Genomic DNA, 14,897 nt, shown 5'->3' on the forward strand with positions numbered 1-14,897 from the left:
CACTTCCCCTTCCTGCCCGCTTGTGTTCGCACGGAGACACACGTACTTCCCCCGCTGCTGCCGCCCCGTTCAGCCAGGGCTGAGCCCGGGCGGGGGAGCTCGCCGGGTTTCCTGCAGCCCGGCCACCCTCTTAGCTAAGGTCAGCAAACATCTGCAGCCGCAGTGTGGGAATGCAAGTGGAGTCACTGCGAAATGACTCATACAAACTGTGATCTCCTGTGTGTGGAAGGAATCACTCGTTTAAGACACACTTAAGCATAATGTCATTTCAGCGACATCAAGGAACTTCGTATCTTTTGAGAAAATCTGGTATACAAAGAAAAAAAGCAAAACACCTCAGAAAAGTTGAAGACATAGTGAAGAATTAATCCTAAATTTCTGCAGTTMGGGGTTTAGGTTTTTGAGACTTCTTGTCTGGAACTTAAATAATTCCCATTTGCTTCACAGTGAAACATCGATGAATTCTATTACACAGCAAGCAAGAACATTCTGTACTTCCTAGCTTGAATACATGATTGAGTAGCACTCATTATATGCTTGCAATCTCAGATGTGGTACTTGCTGACTAGTGTTTTTATCTCAATTGTTATCACAGAGCTAGTTGTTTATTGCATACAGAATAGGGTAGCAGGGTTCATTTTAGCCTTTGTTTCATATTGTTGGCACAAACAATCTGTAAAGCCACATACCATATGGTTCCTCACTGTCTGATTACGTGCAGAGAGAAGGACAGATGTGGAGCAGTGCCACGATGTTGTGTTCTGCCTGTTGGGGAGAGTCAAGCYCCGTTTTTTCACGGAGCCTGTTAATCAGCAGCTGTGGGACAAATCAAACTACACACATTGGCCAGGCTTCAATGCACAGGTCAGGACAAAAGCTATCTCAGTTTTTAAGTAAATGACAAAAAAGATTTGAGGCAGTCTCTTACTATGGAAAACATAAACACTTTTGGGCATGAAAGGACATATTTAGACCTAAAGCAGAAGCAACAAACTTCCAGCCTAGAGAACTAGAGAACAATTTTCTGAGTTTCATCGTTTGTGAGACAATTTGAGAGAAAATACAGTTAGTACCTGTGGAAAAGAGGTAATATTAGTAGGGGAGTAAGACAGCTGATAGATAATTGCTTCCTGGGGGTAGGGAAAAGAATAGAAAAACAGGTACTTCCTAAAACATGGAAAGGATAGAGGGGGAAGGGAATTGTAATATATGACAAGAAAGCCTGTAATTGCCTGGAGTCTGTTAATGTTGTCTTGCCGCCATCCTTAAGCCTGTTTTCTACTCTGACACCGTCATGACAAGGGATGCCTGTGACCCTTCCTGTTGGCCTTATTCCTGCTCTGTACATGTGGCATAGTGTCATTYCTGCTATCAGGAGGTGAAGACAGCCGCATGGGGTTCCTGCAGTGCTCACCCGCAGCAAGGAGACAACTGCTCAGCTGGCAGGGTCAGCTGTATCTAGTGCTCTCCTCTGTGGCACATTTTCATGTGCAGACCAAATGCTGAAATTCTGTTGACGGAYATCTCAAATTATAACAGTTTTTAGAGCTGTACTGAATCACAATCTTTCAATCTTTCTGCAGCAAAGTAGCTTTAACAGCAGGGGTGAACTGCACATCAGCCAAGCCCAAATCTTCCTTAGAGCCATAAAGTATTTCTGAGGTAACTTAATACATRCATACACACACAGAGGGAACTGCTCTAAGTATGCTGTTAGCAATACACTAAAATTTGCTGACTATGGAGAATCTATAACCATTGGGCAATTATTAAATGTCTATGAAACAGAAAAATTAAAGTTAAAAACCCAGTATCCTAAACTGTAGAAAATACTGCTTAGGCTAGCAGTTCTGTTGCTGTTCTATTTAAGACTGTTTTTAAGCTACTCAGTTTAAAGAGAAACTTAGTTCCTCATAACCACCTGACATACTAAATCATCCAAACCATGTATTCATGAAAATATTTGGTAAATTGCTATTGTTGATCTCCTATATCAGCTAATTACTTCTGTAATATTGAGGCTACATGATTTTTTTTCCCTGTGAGACAGTGTTCATGAGAAAAACATTGTCCAGACAAACGTATCTACCATACTTTATTTTCTTACAAAGTACTGTAAACATCCCATATCACTCAAGATCTTTTTTATGAAAGTGACATTTAAATATACACAAAAGACCTTAAATATAACTGTTGAGAAACAGTTCAAGGGTTTTTTTGCCTGTCAAATATCTGGAGTAGAATAACAATAGATTGTAATAAATAAAAAAGTAAACCACAATTTGGTGAAGGTATCTAAGGTTATTAATTGCTGAATATATATAAATACCAGCATCTTTGTAAYCTTCTTTGGGTATTTGAATGACAGTGGGTTGATCCTTAGATTTTTTACTCATAAACAGACTTTATTTGTATACAGACTTCTTTTAAACAGTGTGCAACTGCTTAATGGAAATAAATAAATTACATGAGTAAGAGCTACAGTAGCAACATTTTATTTTAACCATTAATTTAGCAGACATCCTCCAGCCAGATAAAAAACTTTTCTATTACATATTGATCTGAATTCTGTGCAAATAGTTACACATTGCATCTCATGTAATAGGATATTCCTAATTACTTCATTAAGATGAAAAATGAGCTGTACTATGGATGTTTCATTTATTTCAAGTAAATGAGATACCATGTTCCTTTGCAAGAGCATTTATAGCTAAAGAAAATCTAATTATTAAACACCAAATTTTTGTATGTTGAGACAGAGAAAACATYATCCATCTTGCCAATATTTACAGTCACCCATTTTTAAAAGCATTGCTAATTTGTGTGCGCTTCATTTTAAATGTCTAATAAGAAATATATATTCCTCCTTCTAAACTTCTGCTTCTACACATTTTACTGTTGCCTCAGGCTTGATTTTAGACTCTTCTACCTTTTTCCCATTATTCTTTGTTTCCTTCTCAGGTGTTTTGTCATTTGTCTTAGTCTCTTTGAGAGCAGTAGTTTCAACCATTTCTTTTTGTTTGTTCTTGTTTGAAAATGGGAAGGTCGTCTTATACCTTTAAATAGAAAAAAGGATATTATTGCAGAAGGACTGACATAGTTTGTTAATCACTAAACAAAAAATACAAAATAGCTAAAATTAGTTTCTTCTATCATATGCAAGCAAAAGTTCCATGGAGAATAGTGTCATGATAGATCAACATAGAAGCAATATGCTTTTAAGAGAAATATTTTCATTTTTTTTTTTAGATAGACAATATTTTCAGGATTTATGGTACATAATAATAAAATTATCTGGTCTAGGATGTTAGAAATGCACACAACTTTTTTATATGATTTAATGATCCATTATGTTGAAGCTGTGTATACATTACTCAAACAAGCTCAACATTTTTTCGGAACACAATCACACAGTCATTTAGTCCAACAATAAAAATTTTTACCATGCATCTGGCATAGAAAGAAACAATAATGCAACTCCTTAAACAGATGTATATAAACAGATGCACACTTTAACATTGCTATTTTGGCAGACTTACAAGTGTCCCATAGTAGGTATGATTGATTAAACGAAGATGGGCAATATTTCTCTCTCTCTCTCTCTTTTTTTTTTTTTTAACAGGACTTAAGATCTTATTCTCTGTTGTTGTATGGTTATATCATTATCATTAAATCAGCAAAAAATCATGGTAAAATCATTAAATCTCTGCACTTCAGTTATATATGTAAATATTCACTAGTTGTAGTCTGAGTCAGTATACTCCAATAGAAAAAAGAAAATCTTACTTTTTGATATAGCAGACTGCTAGAACAACTGAAATAATGAAGAAGATCACTGCCAGTACAAGGAGTGCTGTGGGGATACCTAAAGATAACAGTAAATGAGGTAAGTATAGAGATTTTATATAGACTTCATTCTGCCTTTCTGAAGGCTCATGAATATAAATCTAGACTCTGCTAACGGTAGCCTAGTGTAAGAGGTACATACACATATACTCACAGAAGAATAAAATGTGATGAATTACAAGAACACAAAATGCTTTTCTTCATATTTAGTGTGCTTCTCAGTTGCTGTAAAATAGGATTACTTATTCACACCTCACATCTGAAGAACAACAAATCACTTCTCTCCTTAAAACTTTTTTGGTTGTTTTTTATTTTTTAGAGCCAGCTGAGCTTTCCATTATTCTGAGYACATGGTTTGTTAGCTTTCTCAGAAGTGTATTTCCCCCAATTCACATTAACCATTATGAACTTCCACCATTCCATATTAAAACGTGAACAGAAAGTATAAAATCATATTTCGACCTTACTTCTACTTTTCAATTACTAAAAAGTTATCTGTATTATAAACTTTGCCTTTACAGAACTATACATTCTTAGTCTGCCTGCAGGTTCAGCTATACAAAAATGGATGGCTACAGTAACAAACATACCCATTGAACAATTTGACTGCTATGATTTATGTGACTAACTAGCTTTCCTGGTGAAATAAGTAACATATATGGCCTTTACCTCCAAAGACAACACCATCATTCTTAAAAGCAGTATGGGAAGTGTAGTTAGGAAATTCAAGCAATGAATATTCCTCTGGATTTTTTGTAGTAGTTCCCTCTGTTGGTAATATAGTTTCAGTTATGCATATTACACGAAATTTCACATTTTTGGGGGGCTGTTCTGACACAGTTGCATTAGGCACTGCTGTGATGTTCTCAGTCGAGTCTGAGCTAGAATATGTAGGTAAGTCCGTTGGTTCATTTGTTGAAGGTGGTGTGGGTGTAGTTGGATCAGGTTTACATGAATTAATGTGAACATCTGCAGAAGGGAAAGGAAATACATAAGAATTGTGCTGGATGTTAGATTTGCACTTACTTAAGGGAGAGCACAACTGTTTATAGAAATTGTTTCCTATGAAAATTATTCCTTGCTTAGTCACRACAGCCTTATCCAGATCAGGACATGCCTATTTCAAATATGTGGCCAAGACCATGATTATGCACATTCTTAATGTTACTAACACATGTAAAGACCTTCCTGGGTAACTGTGACTCTCATTTTACAATTGCATACCAACGATAAGATTCCTTCTGAAAAGTACTTAGAAATATAATCTATATAACAAAAGACCACATGACCTCCTGCAGAGCAGGAGGCTTACCTGCAGATCCAAGCTTCAAAAATATTTGAGTTATACAATGTGTTTTAAAATAAATATGGTTATTCATATGTTTACAACATATGTATACACTGCTGACACTTGGAACATTACATTGATTTCCTGGAAACAAAAGTAGCCATAAAGCTTTCAAGTAAACCAGACACCAGARAGATATGAAAAAGTGATACAATTCTGAAACCTAAAAGAGATGTGCTAAAAAGAAGTTAATTTCAGGCACGCTCAGGAATGCAGTTATTTAAACGATGTGAATATTGTCTCTGTAAAAATGAGGCTGCAAGTGGAGCTTTATATGGAAATAGAAAATCTGAGTTCTGAACCAAGCTCCTGTGAAAATGTGAAAATTCATGTTTTCTCATGGAGTTCTATATTCCAAAAAGTTATAAATATTTCACTAACAAGCCRATTACAACATAAATAACAGGGGAAGCGACATACATACTGTTCTCCAGATGAATCCCTGTGGAGAGTCTGATGACACAGTATCATTCACAGAATAAAAAGCTAAATGACAGGCTTTTTACTTTTACCACTATAGTTTTCAAGTGATTTTTTGCATTACAACCACAAATAAAACTGACAAGAGAATGAGCTTCTGCCAATTACTTTGGGTAAGAAATGCCTAGAATAGGCAACAGTTTGGCTAGTCGAATAAGGAAAATGCAGAATCATCACAATGTTAAATACACATATTCCAAGTTATTTTCTAACTATTCAGCAAACTTAACTTTCTCCATATATGAAATCAGCACTTTTCTGAATTAAAGCAAAACAAGTAATTTACTGACTTACCCAATATTTCTGATGCAGAATGATACATAATGTATTTCATGCATTGAAACACCATATTGTAAAGGAGCAGAGGTAATAACAGTACAAACAGAAACAGCTACTTTTAAAGCATGTCAACTGGTGACTAATGTATCCATTAAAAAAAAAAAAAAGCTATGAACTGTAGAGAAAAAATAAGTTAGCCCACTTGTCAATTTTAACTTGACAGGTTAGGTTCATTTCAAGCAGTGCTTTTTCTCTCCAATGCTCTCTTATTAGCAGTCAAATATTTCGAAATCTGACTACTTCTTACAATACCTACCCTGTTTCATCAAAATGGCCTAGGATCATCAACAAAATCTCTCTGGCCAAGAAGTGGCCTGAACAGCTTTATCCTCAAGCTTTTCTTCAGTTCAGAGGTACATGGTCACCAGATGTGAGGTGACAGCGCTATTGGATGCTAACAGGAACCCAATACCTCTGGTACATACTTATCTTCAGTTAATAATACAGAAGTCATCAAAAACAATACTGATCTCTTAGGCTGAGAAGATGTAACTTTGAACAAGCCCCAAGTTCCACTGCTGTATCTTCCAATGTCATCCATGCAGACGGACAATCAAGACGTAGGAGGCGGAGGGCATTTTTTTTCAAAAATAGGATGGTGCAGATTAAAGTCTTGCAGAGRAAGCTATATGATTTTATTAACAGTAGATTGGGAATCTAGTGGATTTTATGGATGTTCACTTGTGCTAGCTTATATTTTAATGTAGATTAATGCATTAAATTACTATTTTTTTCTAAAAATTCAACCTCTCCTCAAGAACCCCGCTCTTGGGTCCTTATGCAAAAATRCACATATGCACATAGACACCTCCTAGCTATGAATTTGAGAATACTGCTGTTTTTTAAAATCAACGTGCCTAKATTACCAAAAGATATTACAAATACTGTATTGACATGAGCGAATGGTAAAAGCATCTCTTCTTCAAGAACTGTAATGGCAGCACCAAGCTATTACTTTGCATTAACCAAATGGACCTATGTACATTTTCTGTTTGTATTTCTTGGAAACTTTTTCCCCAACAGGTGTAAATACAATGAGACAACTTCTAAGATCAAGGAGGAAAGAGCCAATAAATGACAAGAACTCACTCRTTATGTTTTTTTCATGCAAATTTGAACAAAATCAAACTAAAACACGAAAAACATTGTTGTCATGCTTGCATACCTGAGAAATTGAAGCAGTAAACCTTGAATGTTTTAAAGTGTTCAGCATTCCATGGTACTAGTCCGACATTGCCCTTACCACATTTCTTGTTGGATGTTATCCGAGGAATGACAACTAATCCTTCTTTCACCCATCCATAGCTACAATAAAAAATGATCARTCCTTTTAATATTGTATTTGTTTGCAGCTTCACACTATGTGAAGGAGTACATTAAAGCTAATCAGATACTAATTGATGTCTCATACTTGCATGTTTCAAAGCCATGTTTCAAAGCCTTTTCAACCTGGTCTTTACTTGCCAATTGCAGATTCAACTGACTGCATGCATTACTTGCATCTGAGAAATTCACTTTCTCCTCAAGATAAATTCCTATGCCGGCGATTCGGCAAGGTGAAAGCATGGAACCTGTAATTTAGACATAAATATTCAAGGTTAGTACTTGAATATTAGCATTTATTCCTTATGTAGGATTTAAGATCATGATCAAGTGAATGGCACATCATTCCTAGCTTTAAAGCTAGGTCCGTAGATTTGAATTCTCTAGTAAGGGACTAACTAACTTCTCRCAAGAAGGCAATCTTTTAAAAGAAAACACTTTTTGTCAACACAGTAGTCCAGAATTTCAAAGGGTTTGACTATTACTAGATTAAGAAAATGCATATACAGTTGGCATTTAAGTCATTATCTGTAGTCAACTTATTACTAAAGATGATGTTATTTGTCATATTCATTTATGCAAAATGGGAGGAGTAATTAGGCAGTTCTCCCTCATTCCCTCTCCAATAAAAATAACAGTTGCACTGAGGCACTGGTTCTTTCATGTTCAGTCTCACCAACATGAGTTCTACCAAAGGTGTTAAACATAATTTTTTACAGAGTGAATAAAAACACAAGAAAATACGCCTAGAAAGATTTTTATCACAGTTCTTTATTCCTCCTAACTTTATTTTTTTTCCTAGTTTGGCATCATGCTTTTTTTCAGCAGCCACTCTCAAGTGTGATAGAAGTTAAGTTACTTTGTTCAATTTACTGAGAGCACTTGGCAGGGAGCAGAAGGGTAGGAGAAAAGGAAATAAATAAGATGAACTTTTGACACTTTTCCYGATTCCTCTTCAATAGGAGGTCCATTCAGGTTCTTCAGAGAGCACACTRTCCACATCTACCCCAGGAAAGGGAACGCATAGCTTAGGTCTGATTACACCTGCTCTACTTCCTTAGCCTGTGTTAAGCACACAGAATAGAATTCAGGATCTGACACAGGAAAGGGGAAAGGATATTACTCCTTTTTGTCAGTATTTCACTGGAAGCACATACTGGAACTAAGATTTTTTTTTTGAGTTATATACAGTAATTGTCACACTAAATGAACATGGAATAACCTGTATGAAGAAACCATCTCAAGAGAACTACATATAACAAGGAAGAAAATTCCCATAGTGATGCAAAATAAAATCAAGAAAAAGGTCAAAATGCAACTGGATCCACTGGACATACTTTCATGCTTATATAGTAGAGCAAGCGAACACCTGAACAGTCCCCACAGCCAAACCACAGCTGCATTTGAGTCTGACTAGGGCATAAAACCAGCCAGATACTTTGCATGAAGAAGCAGCGATGCACTGCTGCTCACTGAAGATACGTGTGTAGATATCAAAGACTTCAAATCTATCTAAGTAGTCCCAGTGTGAAGATGATTGAGTTTACTGTTAAATGTCTTTCTTCCAGCCAGCTTGCCTTCATAAATGCCCTCTTGTATGTCTCTATTTTGGCCAATGTACTTCTGTACCAGACAGGTGTCCAGCATTTACCTTTCTTGATTCCCTTTTGCTAACAGGCTACTCTCCCTGCCTTCTTGAGAATTGTTTCTGGTTGCCTGAATAACTCTCTCAGCTCTTAAGGCAAATKGCACTATTCCTCTTTCTTGCTTTCAAGCTATTCCTCTTGTAGGATTTTTGCCTCCTTCCTTTCTTCCCTTCCTATTTTTTTTATGCTCAGACTTCAGCTTCAGTGCTTATTTCATGAATTATTTTCCTACCTTTCCTACTATATATATTTTTTAAATCTAATGTTGAGGATGAAAGTTTTTTAATGACCATCCTTATAAATTTCAAGTAAAGCTGAGCAGCTAATTGAATGGAATTTCTTGAAACTTTAGAAAGTTGTGTAGATACTTCTAAACTGTTATGACCTTTAGATTCAATTACAAGAGGAATATTTTTACATGAGAATTGTAAAATAGATATCTAGGAAAATGAATATAAAAATTCAGTACCAGATATCTAAGTCTGAAGTGATACGAAAAGCAATTGTAGGACACGGGTCAAAGTTTTATCCTGGAATTCCCTAAGCATTTAAAAAAGATTGAGAAGTAAAAAGAATGTTTTGGAGAAGTTTTTCTTTGGAAAAGTAGCTTCAATCTCAATTTCAGATAGTTTTACAATGTGAGGAAGAAAGCCAGAAAGAGAACAGTAATTTCTTCAAGTCTTTTCATCACTTCTTAAATCACCTCTGAATTCTGTACTAAGTAAGACTGAATTTATRCAGGAGAGAGACTAATTATTTAAAAACATATCAGCCTTTTGGGTCTGCAAGCTGTGCATACCTGTCCTTTATGTTTGCTCTTTTTAGTTAACCTAACAACAAAGAAACTTCATCCTTGATATTTGGGTCTTGTATGATAAATCTGTTGAGTAATTTGGGAAAACCTAGAGAGGAGAGTCTTACAAAAAGACTCAAAATTGTCACAGGCAAAGAAGAAAACTGTTCAGTTTTTTTAAGGTGTAGGTATTAGCTTTATTGTGCATTGGTTCTCTTCTTGCTTTTTTGGGAACTTGTTGCTGCTATCTGGGAAGCTGTTGCTGCTACCTCCTTGCCTTGCCCCAAGTTCTCACTCCGATTTGCTAGTTTCTTTTGGATGCTGATGTCAGGGAGCAAGCAAGAGTGGGGCTGTCCCACAAGGGAAGACAAGCCAGGAGCTGAGGATGACCACAGCGCAGGCAGAACAAYTTCCTCACTGATCAAGCCGTAGTCCCACAGCATCTGAGCAGGGCCAGGTTGGTGACAGTAACAGACTTCACCAGCAGCCCCAGACAGAGCGAGGTAGTGAGTCAGGTCCAGGGTTTCAGCCAGAAACTCCATTAAAGAGCAGCAGGAGACAGCACCACCTATAACACATGCCTAAGATCCATCCTGGAGTTGAGGCTACCTACAGCGTAAGTCCATGCAGGAAGCCCAGTCAGTAAGCCAAGACAGCAGGAGTCTGGGCTGGGCACAGACGCACTACAGTACAGCTCAGGCCAGCACTACACATCAGGCCTCAGCTTAACTGAAGCTCCTGGACCACTGAGCAGAGGGTGCTTGGGTGGTGAGGGAGGTGAGGCAGGTAATCGGTAAAAGGGGGTCCTGACAGCTGATAGTCTAAGACTCAGACTCTCAGTTTTCCCAGTAAGAATTATTCAACAGCTGGCATTTCTAGAAGAGACCACTGTTGTTAGGTACTCTAGTTCTGTGAAGTTTTAGTAGGACCTGACTTGAGCATCTGATTCCCTTAGTCTGGATTTCCTTTAGAAGCCTCTCASTAGATAAGAAAATCAAATTTCTTCAACAATTTTTTTTTACATAGATAGAAGAAGCATTTACTCCTTGAAATTATAGTGAAACATCTGAAAATAAAGAGATTACCCCTGATGTGGGGGTAATCATTGAGTATCTGCAGATCCTAGTAGCTACTGGAATAGTAGGCTACTAGATTGTTTCATGTTGATTACAGYATTGAAGTTGAATGAAAAGACATCCAAGTTTCACTAAACACATAGAATAAAAGTTGAAGATGGTCTTCAGAATCTTAGAAGTGACAAAAAATATGGGCATATAATAATGCTTGGGGGAGGAGAGTTACTTAACAACTGTGCAATGAAATTGATATTGACAGTTCCCTATGTTAATTTTTCAGACAGTTTAAATAAAAYAGTAACTTTTATACTGTATCAACTAGAGAAAGGCATGATTGTCCTGAAGATGAACTGAAAAACTCTGAATTTCCTTCAATGTTGCAAATCAAGACAGTGTTATAATACTGCAAAATCAGACCAGAACAATTTGCATTAAAGATAGCATTTTATCTCAAATGCACATAACTGGTTTCATGCATGTCCTGCTATCTGAAAACTGTACAAAAGTGCTGTGGTATCTTAATATAAAATAAAATCATATTTCAGCAGATCTGAACTTAATCTTAAAAGCATTACCAAAAATTAAAAACAAGCAGTTCTGTAGCATTTGGGAAGCTCTTAAAATTTTCAAATGATAAAACTACACAGTGAAACATTTTCCCTATTTTAGTAGAGCTCTTTTCATTGCACCGATTTCTGAAATCCCTATGGTTTCATATGCCACATTAACACACACTCCCCACCCTTCTCCCATTTTGTTTGCAAATGTAGTTAATTTTTTAAAGTACTTTTCTGTTAACCTAGGAGACTTTAAAAAGTGGAACTTTACCTACCTGTTACAACGTAATTTTGAGCCATAAATGTCATAACCCACACCAAAAACACTGCTGAGGTAACTCCAAAATAAGTTGCCATTTTCACCAATTTGGGTAGTTGAGAAATCCAAGGCCTCCTGTACAAAGGAGAATTAAGGTATGGGATACTGTCAGACCACCTTTGGGATTGCTTTTGTGATGACTTCTTGAAAGTAACTTCAGCTGTCCCTGTGCTACTTCATAGAAAGAAGGTCAGAGCAAATGTGTTGACTATCTCACTCAAAGGTGAGGTCACTAACTGGAAATCCCTAATATCCCTCTACATTTTCTTTCATGTAGAGCGCTCTGGAAAATTTAACTACTGCTGACTCAGAAAACAGCTGAGGAAGCGAGATAAGACTGTTAGACTGATAATTCAGTAAACACTTTCAAAAAAGTTTTTCTTTTGCTATTTTTCCTGTTTTACTGATTAACAGCTCATTACTCATGTTGTCTATTCAGCTGGTAAATTGATTCTCTATTGTGTCACAGCATGTCAGGCAGTTATACAGAGAACCAAAATCAGAATCCTTTTGGTGTGGGGAGAAGRGTTGTGTACTTTTATCTTCCTTTGTCATAGCATTCCAATGTAAAAATACGTACTATAATGCAGAGGTAGTTTGATACTTAATTTTGAACAAATCTGGAGATATGCTACCATAAAAGGGACTCCCCACATGACTGTAGGGACAGTGGTGGAAGCTAGTCRCTTTGCTGCTCTCTTTTATGAAGTTCAAATAAACAATGATTCCAAAAGACTAATTCAAACCACGGATGATCTTGGCAGCTATAACTTAGAAGACCTTCAGAAATTCTTAGCAGAGAACCTTATTTTACAGAGATTCCAACAAAGAGAGCAGGAATGGACTTCAAGAGATCAGTTAGTTTCCTTTATCATCAGTAGGATCATCTGTGTTTATGTTATTCCTGACAGATGTTTGTCTAACCTGTTCTTAAAGATTTCCAGTGACAAATTACTAACATTTCATTACGTGATCTATTCTAGTGCTTCACTGTTATTCACTATTAAAAAGTTTTCCCTAGTCTAAACTGAATTACCCTTACCACAGTGTGAACCTATCACTTCTTTTCTTAGTGGAAATGGATACAGCAAACAGTCTATTCTATTCTTATTTGTAACAGACTTACGCATTTGAAAACTTACTCCTCTGCTTTCACTTTCAGCTACGAAACCCCAGCTTGTGCACTCTTTTCCTCTAGCCAAAAGCCTTGCCAAAGCTGACTACCGGTTAATGGATTCCTTCACAAGCTCACACAGTTCAGAACAGTATCAGCCTTTTTTGCAACAGGGTAATATTGTTGACTTGCGTTCAGTTTGTGATTCAGTAAAATGTCCTAGATCCCCATGCTGTTTCATGGTCCTGTAAATACAAGCCTAACAGTAGCTCCCTCTTTAAGGTGCATTTTACATTGTAGAATGTTTACACTTAAGATAGTATTAACTTTTATCTGGGCACAGGCCCCATTTCTTACAGCACTATATAACATRAATATAGGTATGCTATGACATAGATGGACATCCATTGGGCCAAGTGGAGTTAATGAAATTATGATGTCTCCATTACAAATAAAGGAATGCAAATTGGGTTGTATTTGGGCCATGGTTTGGATCTGAATGTTGGTAAAGCTCCTTGAAATCTTAAGACAAGTTTCTTACTCCAGTTTCTATTCAGTCCTCTCTTGTGTTGTATTTACCTGCCTCCACAAAGCAATGGCAATCTGAAATACAGTAATCAGACTTGCTCTCACTGAACYAAGTTCTAAGTGGATTTACTTGCATTCACAATGTAGGACTAGGGACTAATAGCTGTTCTGCAGCTCTCAAGGACTGGTAGCCTGTGGTTTTACAATACAGAGAACTTTAAATAGACACCTACTATCTCCAGCTTAGCTAACTGTGACTATTGTGAAAACTAATTTCAAAAGTTTAGTTTCTGCAGGAAGACATTTCAAAATTGCATGCTGGATGTTCTTCCAAGCTTTAACACTTTGTGCCTATTGTCCTCACTGTGGCAAAGTTCCTTTAGTCAAACTTTGTCCAGGTTTCTTGTTTGGAAGAATTTTAGCTAGAAAAGTGAGATAACACCTTTGCCAACACTAAAGAAAAATAGAGGCTCCTTCATGTGGTTTTGTAACAGCTAGCCATAGATTAGGAGAGGGAAAAAATAACTTTAGAACAGGGAAATAAGTTTCAAATAACCATTTTTTTGACAGCTTCTTCCTTTTTATCCYTTTTTTTAAAAAAAACTTTTTTGTAATGTTCCAAACATTTCAAATGTCTTTAACCTGGTTGTGGACTTTCATCTTAACTTGTTTGGTGTAAAGATCATGTTGAGTATGTGTATTAATTAGCATTTGACCTAAATATTTACTGTAACATATAAGGGAAATTCCCAATCTTTCATGCCAACATGTTTAGAAAGGCTCGTGTTTTAAGATGCTGCCGAGGACTGCTAAGCATGGAAAGGTTTTGATCTGGGGAGAAGTAATAGACTTAACTGCTCTCTACAATCATTTACAAAGGAACCCTGAAGCCTGAATAATAGAAGTTGAAACAAGTTAAAAATAAATAAATAAAAAAAAAAAGATTATGTGGAAAATATAAAAAACATCATCTCTTTTCCTGGTAACAGTTATTCCTTCCAAGGTTGTTGCTGCTCCAAAGTTTTTCTCCCTGACAGAGACTATCAGTGATTGAGCAGTGACAGTTTGGTTCTTTGCGGAAATTGAGTGTTGTCTCCTTCCCACTGATGGCAACAGTTCAGCTCTGCACATGGCCCAGGCTTCCTGGACCTCCCAAGCCAACAAGAACGCAAAGCAAATGAAGAATCCTAACCTTACACTCAGTCTCCTTCKGTTAGAAATCTCCCTTGTGGCTTTCAGTCTTCAGCCTTCTCCATGACAGGCAGCCTCTTTCTGAAATGGGTTAAACTCTCCAGGATATGCCAGTGTCCTCTCTCATCACTTTGGGGTATGACTGGGATGACCCTGCTTGGAAATGCTTTCCCCACTGCAACAGGAGCTTGCTTGCCTCTTCGACAGCGTTTTTCTGAAAAATTGAAAGACTAAGAAGACGATCTTTAGCACATGTAACATGACACTATGTTATGCAGTGTAGACAAGGCAGTAGGCCTTTAAGAATAATATAAGCCATTAATACGCAAAGAGAGCA

The 14,897-nt window shown here is 36.8% G+C and overlaps 1 protein-coding gene across 3 annotated transcripts; it reads right to left on the bottom strand.

Moving 5' to 3' along the window:
* Positions 1-2,091: 2,091 nt before the first annotated feature.
* Positions 2,092-14,892, bottom strand: LYVE1 (lymphatic vessel endothelial hyaluronan receptor 1). Of its 3 annotated transcripts, none has more exons than XM_085317234.1 (7): positions 14,562-14,892; positions 11,684-11,802; positions 7,425-7,584; positions 7,179-7,318; positions 4,516-4,815; positions 3,787-3,865; positions 2,092-3,056 (listed from the first exon to the last, which is right to left on the bottom strand). In XM_085317234.1, the coding sequence occupies exons 2-7, from the start codon at positions 11,763-11,765 to the stop codon at positions 2,870-2,872; spliced, it is 948 nt and encodes a 315-aa protein (XP_085173360.1). In that variant the 5' UTR covers positions 11,766-11,802; positions 14,562-14,892; the 3' UTR covers positions 2,092-2,869. The 3 variants fall into 3 exon arrangements, with proteins under 3 accessions (XP_085173360.1, XP_085173361.1, XP_085173362.1); XM_085317235.1 differs by lacking the exon at positions 14,562-14,892 and adding an exon at positions 12,870-12,888; XM_085317236.1 differs by lacking the exons at positions 3,787-3,865; positions 14,562-14,892 and having other exon boundaries at positions 11,684-11,946.
* Positions 14,893-14,897: the final 5 nt, after the last annotated feature.

The sequence above is a fragment of the Rhea americana genome, unplaced genomic scaffold (assembly GCF_003343005.1).
Source record: "Rhea americana isolate MKP2758 unplaced genomic scaffold, rheAme1 scaffold_49, whole genome shotgun sequence".
Classification (NCBI taxonomy): Eukaryota; Metazoa; Chordata; class Aves; order Rheiformes; family Rheidae; genus Rhea; species Rhea americana.